We start from the raw sequence: 17,212 nt of genomic DNA on the forward strand, positions 1-17,212 counted from the left end.
CGACTCTTCCGAGGTGTCCTCGAACCGGGCCGCCCGCTCCGCTTAGCGGAGCACGGACGCGACCGTTCAGAGCGAGGCCCGGCATGGATCGCGTACGGCGGTTCTTTCGAAACCGCCGTGGTTATGATCCCCATTGGTTCCCGCGGCACGCAAAGCCCGGCACGAACCGAGGGCTCGCTTCGGCTAAAAGTCGATCTAACCACTATCCCGTTTAGCGTCGATGCTCCACTTGCATGCTCACACCACGCGTTCCGTTCCTTGCTCACACATCCAGCTGTCTCCATACCCTCCGTCATTGCACCTTCTCTTACACACACCCCAGGTACACTCATAGACTTTGTCACACACCTGACCACCGCACACCTTGGCACACACTCGTCGTTCGTACACCTCACCAACACACCTCTTCGCACCCACTCTCCGGTGACAACCACGGGTGTGCACTCACCTGCACACCCAATCACGTGGTTCACTACTAACTCCAGTGTGCATACCCATACGCGCTCGACCATTCCAGGTGTGCATCCTTCCATTCCAGGTGTGCATCCTCTCTCTCACCTGCCACAACCAACTTGTGCTCCGTGTCACTCTCACTACTCTCACCACCACACTCGGTCGTGCATTCACCCTTACTCTCGACAGCGCACTCTGTACTCATGCACTCCTCTGTTACACACCTTTCTCGTGCATCCTCTTGTGCACACTCTCCCATTACGTCCTCCGTAACACTCACCACCACGCGCTTCCATGTGCCCCCCCCCCCCGCACCTGCGCCACGACAAACTCACTCTCAACAGCACACTCACTCCTCGGCGGGCACTTTTTCCTCACACACCCCATAGTCGGACATCCTTGCACACCTCCTCCTTCACACTCTGTACCTGTCGCACACCTTACCAGCGGCCTCTCACGAACACCCGGGTCTACACCAACACCCAAGCCGACTGAATCTCCCCTCACACCATATACATTTCCGAGTATATCGCCACTCACCTCGGCACCTCGTCTTCGCTCCTCTTCCGCCACCTGCAAACTCTTTATTTGGTTAGTAAGCACATCATCATGATTTGAGCACAGACCTTGTACATATTCCATCACTTCCTCCTTTATCTCTCTCTTAGTTTCCCTCCATCTCTTCTTAATTTCACTTACCCCCTCTTCCACATTCTCTAATTTCTCCTTTACCTCCTTCATTTCCCGGTGCGTCTCCTCGATCTCTTCCTCTAAGGCTACCTTGGTCGTCTCTATGTGCGTTCGTACCTCCCACTCTTTCGTCTCCATTGCCTCTGTCACCTCGTCCAACCTCTTTGTCAGCCCCTCATGTACCATCTGACATTCCCTCTTCGTCGCTATAAGTTCTTTTTTTTATTTCTTTCTGCGTTGCCTTTAACCCCCCGATTATCGCAGTGTTCTTTTCCACTTGATCCACTAATTCCTTCTGTCCCACCGTCAGCTGTTCTACTCCCCTCGTCAGATCCTCTATGCCCCCCTGTAACCTAGCCGTACTATTTCTCACCTCTTTTTCCATACGCTCCTCACCTCGCTTTACCTCCTCGCGTACCCCCGCGACCTCCTCGCCCACACCTCATCTGATCTCCTCCCCCATTTCTCCCATCTCTTTGGTAGATGCTGCCCTCATTTGTTCCAAATCATTCCTCTGGGCATCCAATTTAGTTTCCAACCCGATTTTCACCTCCTCTATCTGATCTCCCATCTGCTTAATTTCCCGGGCGGATTGCTCCCCTATTTCCCGCAATTTGCCTTCCATTGTGTTTTCTAACCCCCCTAACCCATTCTTCACCTCTTTCATCCCGTTGTCTAACCCCTCAAATTTATTGTCTAAACCTTCAAATTTATTGTCTAACCCCTCAAATTTATTGTCTAAACCCTCAAATTTGGCTTCTAGCCCCCCGATTTGATTTCCCATATTACTTAACCCGTCTCTCAATCCCCCGATTTGATTGCCCAAGTCCCCAATTTGGGCACTAGTACCCCTTGCTTCGTCCCTCATTCTGCTTTCCATCCCTTCAATTTGGTTTCCCATCTCAATTCTCGATTGCTCATTATCGGCCCTCATTTCTGCCCTTGATTTGTCCCTCTCCTCGGCCATAAGGGCCTTCATTGCAGCCATAAATGATTGCATGTCCACCACCCTTACTTGCACAGCGGGCGTGGCCCTCGTCGACATGTGCGAGGCGCCGCCATCTCGTGCACCTGAAACCTCCGCTACCGAATGCGTATTGCGCTCCTCCTCCATTTCTCCCACCTCTGTCCTGGGGTCCTGGGTCGATTCTAACACCTCTTCGTCTACCCCCACCGGCATCCGATCACCTTGATCATCCATGGCACGATTTAATTTCGAATGTTAAAATAAAATTTTGGCCACTCGTAATTTTGAGTGCGTTAAGCGCACTTCGGGTCCGAATCTCACTCTGACACCAATTGTTACGGATCTCAACGTTGGCCCCTTTTCCCCTTACAAAGGGGGGGGGGGGATCAATCCCCTTGACTGTGACTGACCGACGTGAGTCCTGGGGGTCCCAACTCTCCTTCCGGTCGGGAGCAGCCAGGGTATTTGGTCAACGAAAAGTCCCAAGGACCTGAGTACCACTCCTGACCGCGAAGCAGGGGAGGGACTCCCGCTCGAACCACGGTTTTAGATGGTCTAGTTGCCGAGCGGTTTTAGCAACCCGGAGTCCGAGCCATTAACAAAACTAACCCAATTCGTGAGCGTTGGCCAAAATCGTGCCACAGGTACTCAATAGGGAAATCTCTAAAGCGACCGAATGAGAATGAAAGAGGGCAAAGGTAAGGAAGAACAAATATTTATTATGGCTATACAAAACTAATCAAAGGAGGGAATGAAAGTAATTTACAGGGACAATGGAAAAGCAGATACACAGTGCAGTGGTTAACTTAAACAAGCTTACTTAAACCCAGGGACAAGACACACAAAACAAACTCATGTACACAAATGGGGAATTGTAGCAGGCAGCAATGACTGGAAGGATGAGGTGGGAACACGGGGCACAGCGAGCAGGTCCACTCCGGGCGGGAAGCGAAGAGCCGGCAGCTCCATGTATTCGCTTTACACCATCCACCGGCAGGGTCGCTCGAAGCAGCGCGTCAGGGCTCCACGCGGCTGGTTGAGGCGGCTCTCTGCAGAACTCTCTCTTGTGCAGGGCTCAGCTGGGTCACACATCTGTAAAACTCTCGGTGGGGGCTCCCCGCAACGGGTTATATAGGCCACGCCCTCGAACCTCTCGATGTTCCTTTCTCCGCCCTCTCAAGCCCTGCCCACTGAGCCTTGGTTGGTCGTTCGGGGGCTCCACCCTTGATGACGAGGTGGAGACACGCCCTTAATGTCACTCCTCCCCCTTTTTCTCCGAGATGACCGCGTGTTCAATGGAGTCTTGGGAGGATGTGGTGCCAGCAAACACAGCCTCATGCAATGGCGGCGAATGACACCGGCAATAGAAATTGATGAAAGGGGGTTCTACCTTATTTCATTTGGTGCAATGCAGAGTCAACTAGTGGAAACAGAGCAAAACTACAAAAGGGGGTATATTTACAATAAATTACACACAGTGCACGGTTTCCCAAAACCGTTACAATACGTTTCTCAGAGTGGAGAATGAATTCTCACACATTGCTGTGGAGGCACCAAATGTTGAGGCATGTTTGAAAGCAGTCAGTACACCGCTGGGCATTCCGATCAGATGTGTGTGGTACTTTGAGAGGATGTGCTGTGTAGTCCAATCCCCATCGATTGGCTGTGATTGTTTTTGTGAGCTGAAAAACTGTTTTGCAACTTCGTACTCTGTCTCAATTATAGGCGATCGTGACAGGTCCATAATATGTTTCACAGCCTTTACATCAAGAAATGTATCACTTTCTGGATTCAGTGCAACAAGTGCACTAGCAAAGTGTGAGCTCCGCTCGCTGAATCTGTGATCCATCTCTCGAAGCACTGAATCAATAGTGTTGTCGTGCACTCTCTGAAGTTCTGTTTTTTCGTCATCATCCCTGTGTCCTGTCGTTCCCATAACGACATGCTCATCCATATTTGTGTTCCTTTGCGTCTCCGTTTGGGGATCGCGGGTCTCAGTGATGCGCTGGCAGCCGTGGCCATGTCCCACACCTTATTAAACTCCTCGTCAATGAGCAAACTACTTCCTCAAATGTGACCTGATGCAAATATGACCAACAGTGTTTTTTTCTTTTCTTATTTTTGTTTTCATTTCATTTAGCGAAAAGATTTTCACTTTTAATATGATAAATATAAATTAATTAATAAAACGCAAAGTTTGGCGCGCCAAAGGCTTGGCCTGTGGGGGGGGGGGGGGGCACAATAACTCATTTGGGGGGGCATGACCCGCGAATGCCCCCCCCCCCCATGACGCCGACCCTGGAGCCAGGTCTCAATTTCTTCCATGGAGCAGTTTCAGAGATAGAGATGTGCGAGGTTTTTACAAGATGGCACACACATGCACGTCTTGGTACGAGCACACACATGCACGTCTTGGTACGAGCACACGCAGGCATGTCTATGTACGAGCACATCACATGGGCACATTAATTTATTTAACGCACAAAAGTCACTGGGATAAAGCCAACGTTTTCGAGGCGAAGGCACAGCCAAGCACAGACATACAGACATACAGACACACACACAATGAGTGGGTGACAGCAGCCGGGCACGGCACCGAAGACTTGCAGGGCGATATAATCGTTATTATCGATACGAAATGGGAATGTTATAGCATTTACAAATAAGTTTCATTTTAAACAAGAACAGTTAACGTTCTAAAACAAGCAATTGTGTTTGTATCTATCTATAATTCCAGTAATCTCTGTGTGTATGTCTGTGTGTCTGTCTGTGACCGCTGTTTCTCGACAACCACGGGTCCGATATACTTGAAACTTGCCAGGTATATTGCTGGGGACCCGAGGATGTGCCTTTTCAAGGTTTCATATTAATCGGACAAGTAGTTACCGAGCTATGTCCAAAAAACGATTCAACCAATCAGAGAGCAGCGAGCTATCACGTGTGCCGAACGTGGCGAACAGACTCTGCCTCGGACGGCACATTTGAGAGCGTATTCATTTATTTCACGTTGGCAAACTATGTTGGCGCTATGTTGGCGTTAAACTATGTTTTAAAACTAATTAAAACTACTTTGCGATTCATCGTAACTGCGATTCGTAACTGCCGTTCGCTTTGGCTTTGCGAATGGACCAAACCATTTCATGTAAATAGAGGGGGGGGGGGGGATTGTCACCGTACTCGCAAGCCGTTCGCTTTGGCTTTGCGAATGGACCAAACCATTTCATGTAAATAGAGGGGGGGGATAGTCACCGTACTCGCAAGCCGTTCGCTTTGGCTTTGCGAATGGACCAAACCATTTCATGTAAATAGAGGGGGGGGATATAATTTTAGATATATATATAGTACGGGCATGCCCTAGTATATTAAAGCAGCGGAAGTTTTCTGTCCATCTGTGTCTGTCTTTCCTCCCATTGGTTGGCAAGCTGGCCTGACTCCACCCACAACGACGTCATTATTAGGAAGGCTGACCACCCACCGGCATTTCGATTTTCAAGCAGTTTTCATAAAGAAATTAACTTGCGGCAGCATGCGAGGTAGCGCTTCTTTGCCTATACACCGCCCGAAAAATATTTTAGGTTAAAGCATACCTTGACGTTCAAAGAAGGTGTTTTTATTCCGATCTCCAGATTTGTCATATAGGTGGCGAACAGTCCTGTGCGGTTAACCTCATATTGGTTTCTCTTTTATGTATTTTCCTTGAAATTGCGAGGTGAGCGTCCTCCGCCCTCGTTTCGATCCGTTGTCGTGTTTACAGCGCTTGGTGTACATTTAATTGCCACGTGGTGTGTGATCGTTTGGGCGCAGGCCCATGGTACGTACGTGCTATCGTTACGAAGTATAGATACAGTATTGCCATTGGTATGTTTATCCGTGATGTGAGACTGGGTCCACGTGCGGTAATCCATCTTCTGGTGTTTGTGCTTCTTTTAGGCCTTGGATAACAGTGATCCATTCGAGGTCGAAACAGACACCTATCCCTTGCCAGAGGTAGATGCTGCCTCACCTTCCAGCCCTCAGGTCGTTTTCACGAGACGGGAGCGATTGATGATAAATATATTTTGATTTTCTTTGAAAAGTGTTTTTATGGTTACATTTTGGTTACCAGCGTGGTTACATTCTGAGAAGGATGTTCCATTTTGCACTTTGAGCGTGCCGAAAGGTCTTTGAAAATGTTTGTTTGTTTGTTTCTTTTTTGTATACTGAATCGAGGCTCCTGAAAGAGCTAACATTTATTTCACAAACAAATCAACCAGACAAACAAAATATATAAAAAGAGGGAGTGGAAGACAAGATGGGGAGAGAAGGGGAAGCACACAAACACAACATTTGAGAGCAGGTAGAACTCTAGAAGTGTGGGAGGGAGAGGGCTTGGGGGGGGGGGGGAGGATGCGTGGGAAGGGGGGTGGGGGGGGGGAGGTATAAAACACAAGGGGACCAAGGACTTCCAGGACAGAAGTTGGTATTTCAAAAAAGTGTAGGATTTTGGGTGAAATTAGCAGGGGTAGAAAAGATCAAGGTTTTGGATGGGGGAAGATAAGATATGGTGGTGAACAGCTGTTTTAAAGACCTGGAGGGTGGAGTGGGATTGAAGAGAGTGAGGGAGTTTGTTCCAGAGGTGGGAGGAATGAAGGAGTGAAGGTGAGCAGAAAGTCTTGATTTTGGCAGTTTAACCAGAAGAGGGTTGCAGGCAGATCTTGTGTGACCTGCAGGAATATTTGAGGGACAGAGCCCAGAGAGAGCTGGGGGGGGGGGGGCAAGGCCAGAGAGGAGTCTGTAGAAGACGGAAAGACCACCAACCTGCATGCGATGAGTGAGTGAAAGGCCCTTGGAGTTAGCTTCATCGCGGGAGATTCCAATGATTCTGAATGCTTTGGTTTCAACAGCGTGAAGACGAGCTAGGTGTGAGGCAGGAGCACCAGACCAGAGGGGAGAGCAGTATTCCATAGAGCTGCGGATGAAAGCCTTGTAAATGGTGAGGAGCTCAGGTGTACCAAGGAAGGACTTCGCACGATGGAGGATGCCCAGTCGGCGACTGGCTTTGGAGGCCAGATTTGAAATGTGGTTTTCCCAAGAAAGATCATGGCAGATAGTGAGACCCAAAAGCTTGAGTGACAGAACTTCTTGGAGAGGATTATTCAGAAAGTGGATGGGAGGGTTGTCCAGTCGGTCTTTTCGGAGAGACATCGTAAGAGTGTGAGATTTGTCAGGATTGAAAGACATGTTCCACTTGTTTGCCCAGTCTGTGATTTTGTCCAGGTCTGCAGAGAGTGAGGAGGTTGCAGACTGCCGATCTGACGGATGAGGAATGGAGCGACAGAGAGTAGAGTCGTCAGCAAAGAGATAGAGGATTTTCAAGATAGTCAGAGAGATCATTGATGAAGACAAGAAAAAGCACAGGGCCCAGAACACTGCCTTGTGGAACTGCAGCCTGAACAGGAAGAGGAGATGAGAGAAACCCATTCAAGGCCACACGTTGACTACGACTAGAGAGGAAGTCCGCCAGCCATGCGTGGAGATTTCCATGGATACCAAAGTAGGAGAGTTTGTTGAGCAGAGCGGGGTGTCAGACCGTATTGAAGGCACGTGAAATGTCAAGGGAGACAGCTCTAATTTCCTGTTTGGCGTTTAGGACCTCCATCCGTTGTTGAGAAAGCAGAAGCAGCATGTCCAGAGTAGAGTGACCAGGTCTGAAACCAAATTGATGGTCAGAGATCAAGCCATTGGATAAGAGGAAAGATTTCATATCTGAAGCAATGATGGATTCCATGACTTTGCTGATAATTGGGAGAAGGCTGATTGGTCTGTAGTTGCTAGGATCTGTTTTTGCACCTTTTTTGTGCAAAGCGGTGATGTTGGCTGATTTCCAAGCAGATGGCAGATGACCTTGAGCAAAAGAGAGGGTGAAGAGAACAGAGAGAGGGAGTGAAAGAGCAGAAGAACATGATTTTAGGACCCGTGGGCTGATGCCGTCAGGACCAGTTGCAGAATCAGAGTCGAGGGTTGACAGAAACTTTTCCACCTTGTCAGGAGGAAAGGACACAGAGTCTAAGAGCAGCTGGGTACGACTGGGTACGGTGGGTACAGAGAGGGATGGGTTTGGGACACAAGATTTAGAGGAAAACACAGAGTTGAGGCATTCAGCTTTTTCACGTGCGGAGTCAGCTGTGTAGCCGTTTGAGGTGAGGGAGGGGATGGAGGGGGAACAAACACCAGAAACAGATTTGACCAGACGCCACCAGGATTTGGAAGAGGGAGACAGATAAGAGAGTTCGGTCTTGAGAACAGAGAGATATTGTTTCCTGGCTCTCCTGAGGGTGGACACACACTTGTTTCGGGCTTTGTGAAAGGAAATGAGATTTCCTTCCGTTGGATTTGCTTTCCAGGAGACTAAAGCAAGTTGTTTCTGGGCAACAGCCTCACCACAAGATTCCGTGTACCATGGACGGGAGGAATGGTATGACAACTGAAGACGAGATGGGATAAATCTGTGCATGAGAGAGAGAGAGCAATTTACTTTGAAAGAATTCCCAGGATGAGTTGATGTCAGAGGCGGTAGAGATGGGAGACCAGTCCAGATGATTGATGGCTGCTTGAAGACCATGCCAGTTGGCCTGAGTGAAATGCCAGACTCGTTGACGCTGAGGAGGCTCTCTGAGAATGGTCAGAGAGATGTCCACTTTAACAAGCACATGATCAGATGAGCCGATTGGAGCAGAAGAGGAGCAGCAGACATTTTCAGGGAAGTTAGTCATAACCAAGTCCAGAAGCGAAGATGCTCCGTTGACTGAGATCCGGGTCGTGAAATTGACAGATTGTGTCAGTCCCAGTGAGTCGCAGAAGTCCTTTGGTGAAGAGCCATGGCTGGTGAGAGAGGTACCCACACCCAGCCAACTGGCATGGTGACAATTGAAATCACCACATATGAGGAAGAGAGAGTTGGGATGGGTAGATAGAAGTTGGTCCATATTATCAGACAGCGAGATGTAGATGGAGTCATCACTGTTTGGTGGACGGTACAACACACATATGAACAAAAGGTGGGAGCGAAGGGGAAGCCATAGCCAAAGGTATTCCTGGGGGTGAGGTGGAGAGAGGGCAGTGGAGGGCGAGTGAGGAAGATAGTTTTTTTATAAAGATAGCAACCCCACCTCCAGGACGAGGCTCAGGTCTATCATACCAGAGGAGGGAGTAACCTGGGAGAGAAACCAATGAATCAGAGACATCATGAAGGAGGAAAGTTTCTGTTAAGCAGATCACATCTGGTTTGTCAAAAGCAACCTGTATGGAGAGATCAGTCAAGTTTGAGCGAAGGCCCCGGATGTTTGACGTCCATACCGTTAATGAAGAGGAAGGGGGAGCATCGGATACAGAACAGGGGGGGGGGGGGGGGGAGGGGTAGGGTAAGATGTGGAAGAGGAGGAAGAGGTAGGGAGAGCTGTTGAAGGTGTGTCAGAGATTTCAGAATAGCTTGGAGAAAGGGAAGAATGGAGTGGACAAAAGGTTTGATGGTGATTGGGTGAGGCACAGTGAGGTGTTATTTGAGGAGGGGGAAGAGCGAGGCAGAAGGTTGGGGGAGATGAAGGTGAAAGTTGGAAGGGGGAAGAAGCAGGGAGGACGCTTTGAGGAGGAGGGGTCAGAGGGGAGTCTAGGAGGGGAGGAGCGAGGGAGAGTCTCGGAGGGGAGGGGTGTGGGGGGAGTTTAGGAGGGAGGGGAGGGAAGGGGCAAGGGGGGAGATTTGAAAGGGATGGGTGATGGGGAAGATTTGGAGGGGAGGGGCAAGAGGGTAGATTTGGAGGGGAGGGGTGATGGGGAAGTTTTGGAGGGGAGGGGTGATGGGGAAGTTTTGGAGGGGAGGGGTGATGGGGAAGTTTTGGAGGGAAGGGGTGATGGGGAAGATTTGGAGGGGAGGGGCAAGGGGGAAGATTTGAAAGACATGGGTGATGGGGAAGATTTGGAGGGGAGGGTCAAGGAGGAATATTTGAAAGAGATGGGTGATGGGGTAGAGTTGGAGGGGAGGGGTAAGGGGGTAGATTTGGAGGGGAGGGGTGATGGGGAAGATTTCGAGGGGAGGGGCAAGGAGGAATATTTGGAAGGGATGGGTGATGGGGAAGATTTGGAGAGGTAAGGGGGTAGATTTGGAGGGGAGGGTGATGGGGGAAGTTTTGGAGGGGAGGGGAGGGGGGATGGGGAAGTTTTGGAGGGAAGGGGGGATGGGGAAGATTTGGAGGGGAGGGGTGAGATTGGATTTTGAAAAGTGTACGATTCATGGGAAACTAACATTTTTTGCAAAATGAGTTTGAGACCTTCGAGTCAAAAATACGTTTGAGGACGCTGAAGGAGGGGTGGAGGGTTGGAGAGGTTCGGGAATGTAGAAAAGAGGAACTGTAGGAGATGGTATTTTTTTTTTTTTTGGAATGAATAGATTTGGTGAGCAAGACGAAAGCATCCTTTTATAGGAGAAGAAAAGGTGTTATAATATATGACAGAATACAGTTCTTCAGGGGAGAGATTAAACATTTCTGACCACGTGATCACGAACAACGTGAACGAAGAACGAACGAACAAATAAGAACAACAAATAAACGAATAAGAACTGAGAAGGAAATATTTTTTTGGGTTTTTTTTTTTTGAGTACAGATATTAAACAAGGAAGTATGGGGTGAACGACTGGGACGAAACAGAGAACGAAAGTAATTGCAGCGCATTCGATGAACCGCTGAGAGAAAACAAAACCACAAGGTCGGAGACGGTAGCCTCAGCCGACTCGTACTAGGCCTCAGAATACGCGACACGAATTAACCGACGATTGTGTATACATGTACGAAAAATTAACACCGAAAATTTTCCTAAGCACACGCTATAGGTACACACACCGAAAGATAGATACAGTCTCCACAAAAACACAATTGTGAAAAAAATTACTTCGCTTCGAAAGCGTGAGCGCATGGAACAGCTTCGAAAAACGTGACCTCGCCGACAAAGATCTCGTGAGATCTCAATCTCTCGCGAGATCGCAAGATCGTGTTCTAATTGTTTCATAACTTTGAAGGTTCTGGTCCAGTTCGTGCAAAACACTGATATACCTTTAAACGAGTGTTGGTGCGAAGAGGATGGTGTCAGACCTGCACAACGATCCGTAACAGGTGTGTAAATCGGGATGTAAAAAGTTAATAATCTACACTTCTACATAATAACATGTTTGTTACTTGGGCTTTTTTTTTTTCTTTTGCAACTTTGTTGATCACTGGTTTGTGTGTTTGTGTGTTCGCTCACTTATACTTGACTACAGGTGACAGTTTTTAACTGATCTTCACAAACCTTCACCAAATGGTAGAGTTTGTGGTCCGACAAACTCCTGTATATTTTTGAGGTCAAAAGGTCAACAGGTCAACATAGGCCAAAAGTCGACCACGTTTTTGCAAATTTCTAAAATCCTCAATTTTCATCTGTTTGACTTGAAATTTGATTAGGATTTACATAGCTTACTGAATTCAACCACTAACTATTTTTGAGATTAGCGTAGGCCAAAAGGCCAACATAGGCCAAAGGTCAACCACTTTTTCAAATTAATAAAATCCCCAATTTTCATCCGATTGACTTCAAATTTGAACAAGATTTTCATATCATCTGACTGAATTCAATCACCAACTTTTTTTTTTTAGGAGCTTGGCCAGAGAGGAATCAGTAGAACACAGAAAGACTACCGACCTGCCTGCAGAGAGAGTGAAAGGCCCTCAGAATCAGCTTCATCAAGGGAGATGCCAATGATTCTAAAAGCTTTGGTTTCTACAGCATGAAGCTGAGTGAGGTGTGAGGCAGGAGCACCAGCCCAGAGGGGAGAGCAGTACTCCATCAAGTTGTGGATGAAAGCCTTGTTTATGGTGAGAAGCTCAGTCGTGCCAATAAAGAACTTCACACGACGGAGGATGCCCAGTCGGCGACTGCCTTTGGAGGCCAGCTTGGAAATGTGGTTTTCCCAGGAAAGATCATGGCAGATAGTGCGACCCAAAAGCTTGAGTGACAGTGGGTTTTCCAGATGGTCTTTACAAAAAGAAATAGTGAGGATGAGAGATTTGTCAGGATTGAATGACATGTTCCACTTTTTGACCAGTTTGTGATTTTATCCCATCTGCAGAGAGTGAAGAGGCTGCTGCCTGTCAATCTCAGCGTTGAGATAAGTAGCAGCAGAGGGTGGAGTCGTCAGCAAAAAGATAGAGAGGATTTTTCAGAGAGTTGCACAGCTCATTAATGAATACCAGAAAAAGCACAGGGCCCAGAACACTGCCTCGAGGAACTCCAGCCTTAACAGGAAGGGGAGATGAGAGAATTCCATTCAGGGCCACACTTTTACTACAACTGGAGAAGAACTCCACAAGCCATGGGTGGAGATTTCTTTGGATACCATAAGAGGAGTGTTTGGTGAGCAGGACAGGGTGACCGAACGTATCAAAGGCATGACATATGTCAAGGGAGACGGCTCTGATTTCCTGTTCAGCATTGAGGCCTCAATCCATTGTTGAGACAGCAGAAGCAGCATGTCCAAATTGGAGTGGCCTGGTCTTAATCCAAAATGATGATCACAGATCAAGCCTTTGGAGACTAGGAAGGATTTATTTATTATCAGAAGCGATGATGGATTCCATGACCTTGCTGATTAGAGGGAGTAGGCTCATTGGTCTGTAGTTGCAGGGATCTCTTTGCACCTTTTTTTTGTAAAGCGGTAATGTTGGCTGATTTCCAAGCAGATGGCAGATGACCTTGAGCAAAAGAGAGGGTGAAGAGACCAGAGAGAGAGTGTGATAGCATGGCAGAGCAGGATTTGGGGACCCGTGGGCTGATGCTGTCTGGGCCAGTTGCGGAATCAGTCGAGAATTGACAAACTTCTCCGCCTTGTTGGGAGAGAAGGGCACAGAGTCTGGGAGCAGCTGGGTATGACTGATGAAGGTGGGTACAGAGAGCGATGGGTTTGGGACACAACATTTTGAGGCAAACACGGAGTTGAGGCATTCAGCTTTTTCAGGTGCAACGTCAGGTGTGTGGCCGTATGAGGTAAGGGAGGGCATGGAAGGGGAACAAACAGCAGAAACAGATTTGACCAGATGCCACCAGGACAGGTTTGAGAGTTCAGTCTTCAGAGTAGAGTAGAGTTAATTTTTTCAATCTTTATTTTATTTTAATTGAATTAAATACTTTAACCCTATTGAACACAAATGGCCTGCTTGTTGGTTCCACGAACCTCCAGTTCAGCAGTACTTGAACATGTTAAACAGGGTGGCGTAGAAGACTATTTCAATTGCACTTAATATCCGGAATTTTTCTTTTAACCAATCTCTAACTTCATTATTACATCAAAATTGAAGTATACATTCCATGAAGTAACATGTTCTATGAACTCTCAAGATGGTTCTCCATCTCATTTCCCTGCAAAAGACTGACCCTGACCTGTACACAGGTGATGTCTATTCTGTAAATGTAGAAGGCAGACAACACAACAACGATTTATCTGTCACAGAAGATTCAAAATGTGCTTCTGCAAAGGAAGGATCAGATGGTATTGACATGACAAATGGAAGCGCTTCCTGTTTTGCAACTGGTGAGTGGAAATGTAATAAATTAACATACAATATTTTGTGTTGAGAAAATATATAATTTTCAGAGAAGTGTTAAATATTTTGCATTTTAATTTTGACAAAAAAAAGGAAATGTGTTCTTTGTTTCTGTAGAACAAACCAGAAGAAATTTGGGACAAATAAGGTCCAGTCGCAGCTTGGCAGTGAGGAAGAAGCCTTTTTTTGAAGAAACAATCACGAAATCAAGACTCCCTTTCTAAAAAATACAAGTGCATGTCTTGGCCTCGCAACACCAAGATTAATATTAAATTAAACAAACACAACAAGGGTCAAGAAAGGCGAATACGTTGTAAGTGTAATGTGTGCAGAATGGATTTTGCTTCAAGGAGTAACATGAAAATGCACATGACGATACACACTGGAAAACGCCCCCACAAGTGCTCCGTCTGTGATAAAGATTTCTCTTTTAACAGCAGATTGAAAAGGCATATGAAGATCCACACAGGAGAGCATCCACACAAATGCTTGATATGTGATCAAGGTTTCTCTGAAAAACACGAATTGAAATTACATATGAGGATCCATACAGGAGAGCGACTTCACACATGCTCGATATGTGAGAAAGGTTTCTCTCAAAAAGGCAGTTTGAAATCACATATGAGGATCCATACAGGAGAGCGTCCTTACAAATGCTCCATTTGTGATAAAGGTTTCTGTCAAAACAGAGATTTGAAATTACATCTGAGGATCCATACAGGAGAGCGTCCTCACACATGCTCGATATGTGATAAAGGTTTCTCTCAAAAAGGCAGTTTGAAATTACATATGAGGATCCATACAGGAGAGCGACTTCACACATGCTCGATATGTGAGAAAGGTTTCTCTCAAAAAGGCAGTTTGAAATCACATATGAGGATCCATACAGGAGAACGTCCTTACAAATGCTCCATTTGTGATAAAGGTTTCTCTCGAAAAGGTCATTTGAAATTACATATGAGGATCCATACAGGAGAGCGTCCTCACACATGCTCGACATGTGATAAAGGTTTCTCTAAAAAATACAATTTGAAATTACATATGAGGATCCATACAGGAGAGCGTCCTCACACATGCTCGATATGTGATAAAGGTTTCTGTCAAAACAGCGATTTGAAATTACATATGAGGATCCATACAGGAGAGCGTCCTCACACATGCTCGATATGTGATAAAGGTTTCTCTCAAAAAGGCAATTTGACATTTCACATGAGGATCCATACAGGAGAGCGACTTCACACATGCTCGATATGTGAGAAAGGTTTCTCTCATAGCGGCAGATTGAAATTACATATGAGGAGCCATAAAGGAGAGCAACCTTTCAAATGCTCGATATGTGAAAAAGGTTTATCTCGAAAAGATACTTTGAAATTACATATGAGGATCCATACAGGAGAGCGACCCCACACATGCTCGATATGTGATAAAGGTTTTTCTCAAAACAGAGATTTTAAATTACATATGAGGATCCATACAGGAGAGCGTCCTTACAAATGCTCTATTTGTGAAAAAGGTTTCTCTCATAGCGGCAGATTGAAATTACATATGAGGATCCATACAGGAGAGCGTCCTTACAAATGCTCCATTTGTGATAAAGATTTCTCTCATAGCGGCAGATTGAAATTACATATGAGGATCCATACAGGAGAGCAACCTTTCAAATGCTCGATATGTGAAAAAGGGTTCTCTCGAAAAGATACTTTTAAATTACATATGAGGATCCATACAGGAGAGCGACTTCACACATGCTCGATATGTGATAAAGGTTTCTCTCGAAAAGACAGTTTGATATCACATATGAAGATCCACACAAGAGAGCTGAAATCTGAAATACCAGGATATGAAAAATGATGTGAAGTGGATTTCGAAATTGAAGAAACCTGAAATTGTACCAGTGATAGTCGGAGCAACAGGGAATCCGGATGATCAAGAAAACCCTAACTGAGTACTTAAAAACCATTCCAGGGAATATCACGACAAACAAACTGCAGTTGGAGGGTGTCAGAGGTTCAGTGAGAATTCTAAAACGAGCCCTTGGAACAAAACTATGAGAATGAAGTTTCACAAACTGATTCAGGAATAATGATCCTTTCCTGAAAAAGGTGGAGATTTTGAGTTGTGGGAGAACTTCCTCCCATCTCATAAAACCCACATATGGAGATGACAACCATCAATACCATCCTTGCAAATGTTTTATTTGTGACAAGGATTTTATTTCAAAACGAAGCTTGAACTTCCGTCGTGCAACCCACGCTGGAGTGCTCACATAAAAAATGCTCTGACTGGGAAAAGTTTTGCTGATAAAGGTTTGATAAATTCACATAGCATTACTCATGCTGGGTTGTACGTGCCCTCTTTGTAAGCGATCCTTGCAGTAGGCAGGGTATTCAGTGAATGAGTAAGGAGAAAGCAGTCTTGAAAACGTACAGCCCTTTGGGTATATGCAGCACAACTCCTCAGAATACCATCTGTAACCCCTGACAACCAGCCAGCACCCCACACCCCTTGATGAAAGCCATACGGCTGGCTGTCACCAGAATGTCCACAACAATGACTGCAAATTGCTGCCAAAAGACAACAAGAATCTCAACATTCTAACCCCATGTGCTCAAGTTTTAAGAAAATGACAGCTTATTTTAAAAATGTAAAATTTATTTATTAGGTTCTCCATATTCTCATAATAGAGAATTGTTGAAAATCTGATGCCAAAAACTCAAATGGTAACAGAACGTAATCTCTCAATCTGATCTTGGATCTCATTGTGCTTCTTTCATTGTCTTCGTTCGGTTGCCAGTTTGCAGTTATTGTCTGTCCTTGCCATGTGTCCAGCCAAGTTCCATTTGAGTTTTTTGATTGTGACCAGTGTTTAGGAATTTTGTTTTCTCTCTGATTTAGTTGTTTTTCTTGTCCCCTTTTGGTTTTGCTCAGATGGCATCTTTGCATGGCAGTTTGAACACCAATGTATACTAAATCTTTGCTGTAGTCCATGTTTCATTGCCGTGTGTGATATTGGGAGAACACCCTTGTTGTAAAATTGTTTATCAGAAGAAGACTCCTGCCTTTGTTTTTCATGAAACTTGAAGTTGTGAAGGGTTCCACAATACAGAGAGGTCCTCAAAGCACAAATGCACTGTCTGTGTTATTACCCTCGCCAGAGGAGAGGGTATTGCATTTGAGGCAGTTTATTACTTGGAGTGGGGTGGGGGGGGGGGGGGGGTTTGCAAGTTTGTTGATCACTCCGGTTTGTTTGTTTTTTTTGTTTGTTTGTGTGTTTGTCTGTCCGCTCATTTATACTCGACTACAGATTTTTGGAAGTTTGTTGATCACTCCGGTTTGTTTGTTTGTTTGTGTGTTTGTCTGTCCGCTCACTTATACTTGACTATAGATTTTAGTTTTTAACCGATCTTCACAAAACTCCACCAAATGGTAGAGTTCGTGGTCTGACAAATTTCTACATATTTTTGAGGTCAAAAGGTTAAAAGGTCAACATAGGCCA

At 46.1% G+C, this 17,212-nt stretch overlaps 1 protein-coding gene and 1 long non-coding RNA gene across 5 annotated transcripts in view; one reads left to right on the top strand and one right to left on the bottom strand.

Moving 5' to 3' along the window:
* LOC137436167 (uncharacterized) overlaps positions 1–16,768 on the top strand; it is a 149,736-nt gene extending 132,968 nt beyond the window's left edge. The window contains exons 1-5 of one of the 4 annotated variants that reach the window (XM_068129901.2): positions 5,822–5,921; positions 6,041–6,127; positions 11,160–11,253; positions 13,563–13,703; positions 13,834–16,768. In XM_068129901.2, the coding sequence (XP_067986002.2) occupies positions 13,954–15,567 (1,614 nt within the window). In that variant the 5' untranslated portion in view covers positions 5,822–5,921; positions 6,041–6,127; positions 11,160–11,253; positions 13,563–13,703; positions 13,834–13,953 and the 3' untranslated portion in view covers positions 15,568–16,768. Of the gene's footprint in view, positions 1–5,821; positions 5,922–6,040; positions 6,128–11,159; positions 11,254–13,562; positions 13,704–13,833 lie in introns of those variants that run through there. The other 3 variants (XM_078785832.1, XM_068129912.2, XM_068129906.2) reach the window with 3 other exon arrangements.
* LOC144894068 (uncharacterized) overlaps positions 1–17,212 on the bottom strand; it is a 247,101-nt gene that overhangs the window by 169,339 nt on the left and 60,550 nt on the right. The gene's annotated exons all lie outside the window — the stretch shown is intronic.

This window comes from Myxine glutinosa, chromosome 1, assembly GCF_964187855.1.
Source record: "Myxine glutinosa chromosome 1, kmMyxGlut1.1, whole genome shotgun sequence".
NCBI lineage: Eukaryota > Metazoa > Chordata > Myxini > Myxiniformes > Myxinidae > Myxine > Myxine glutinosa.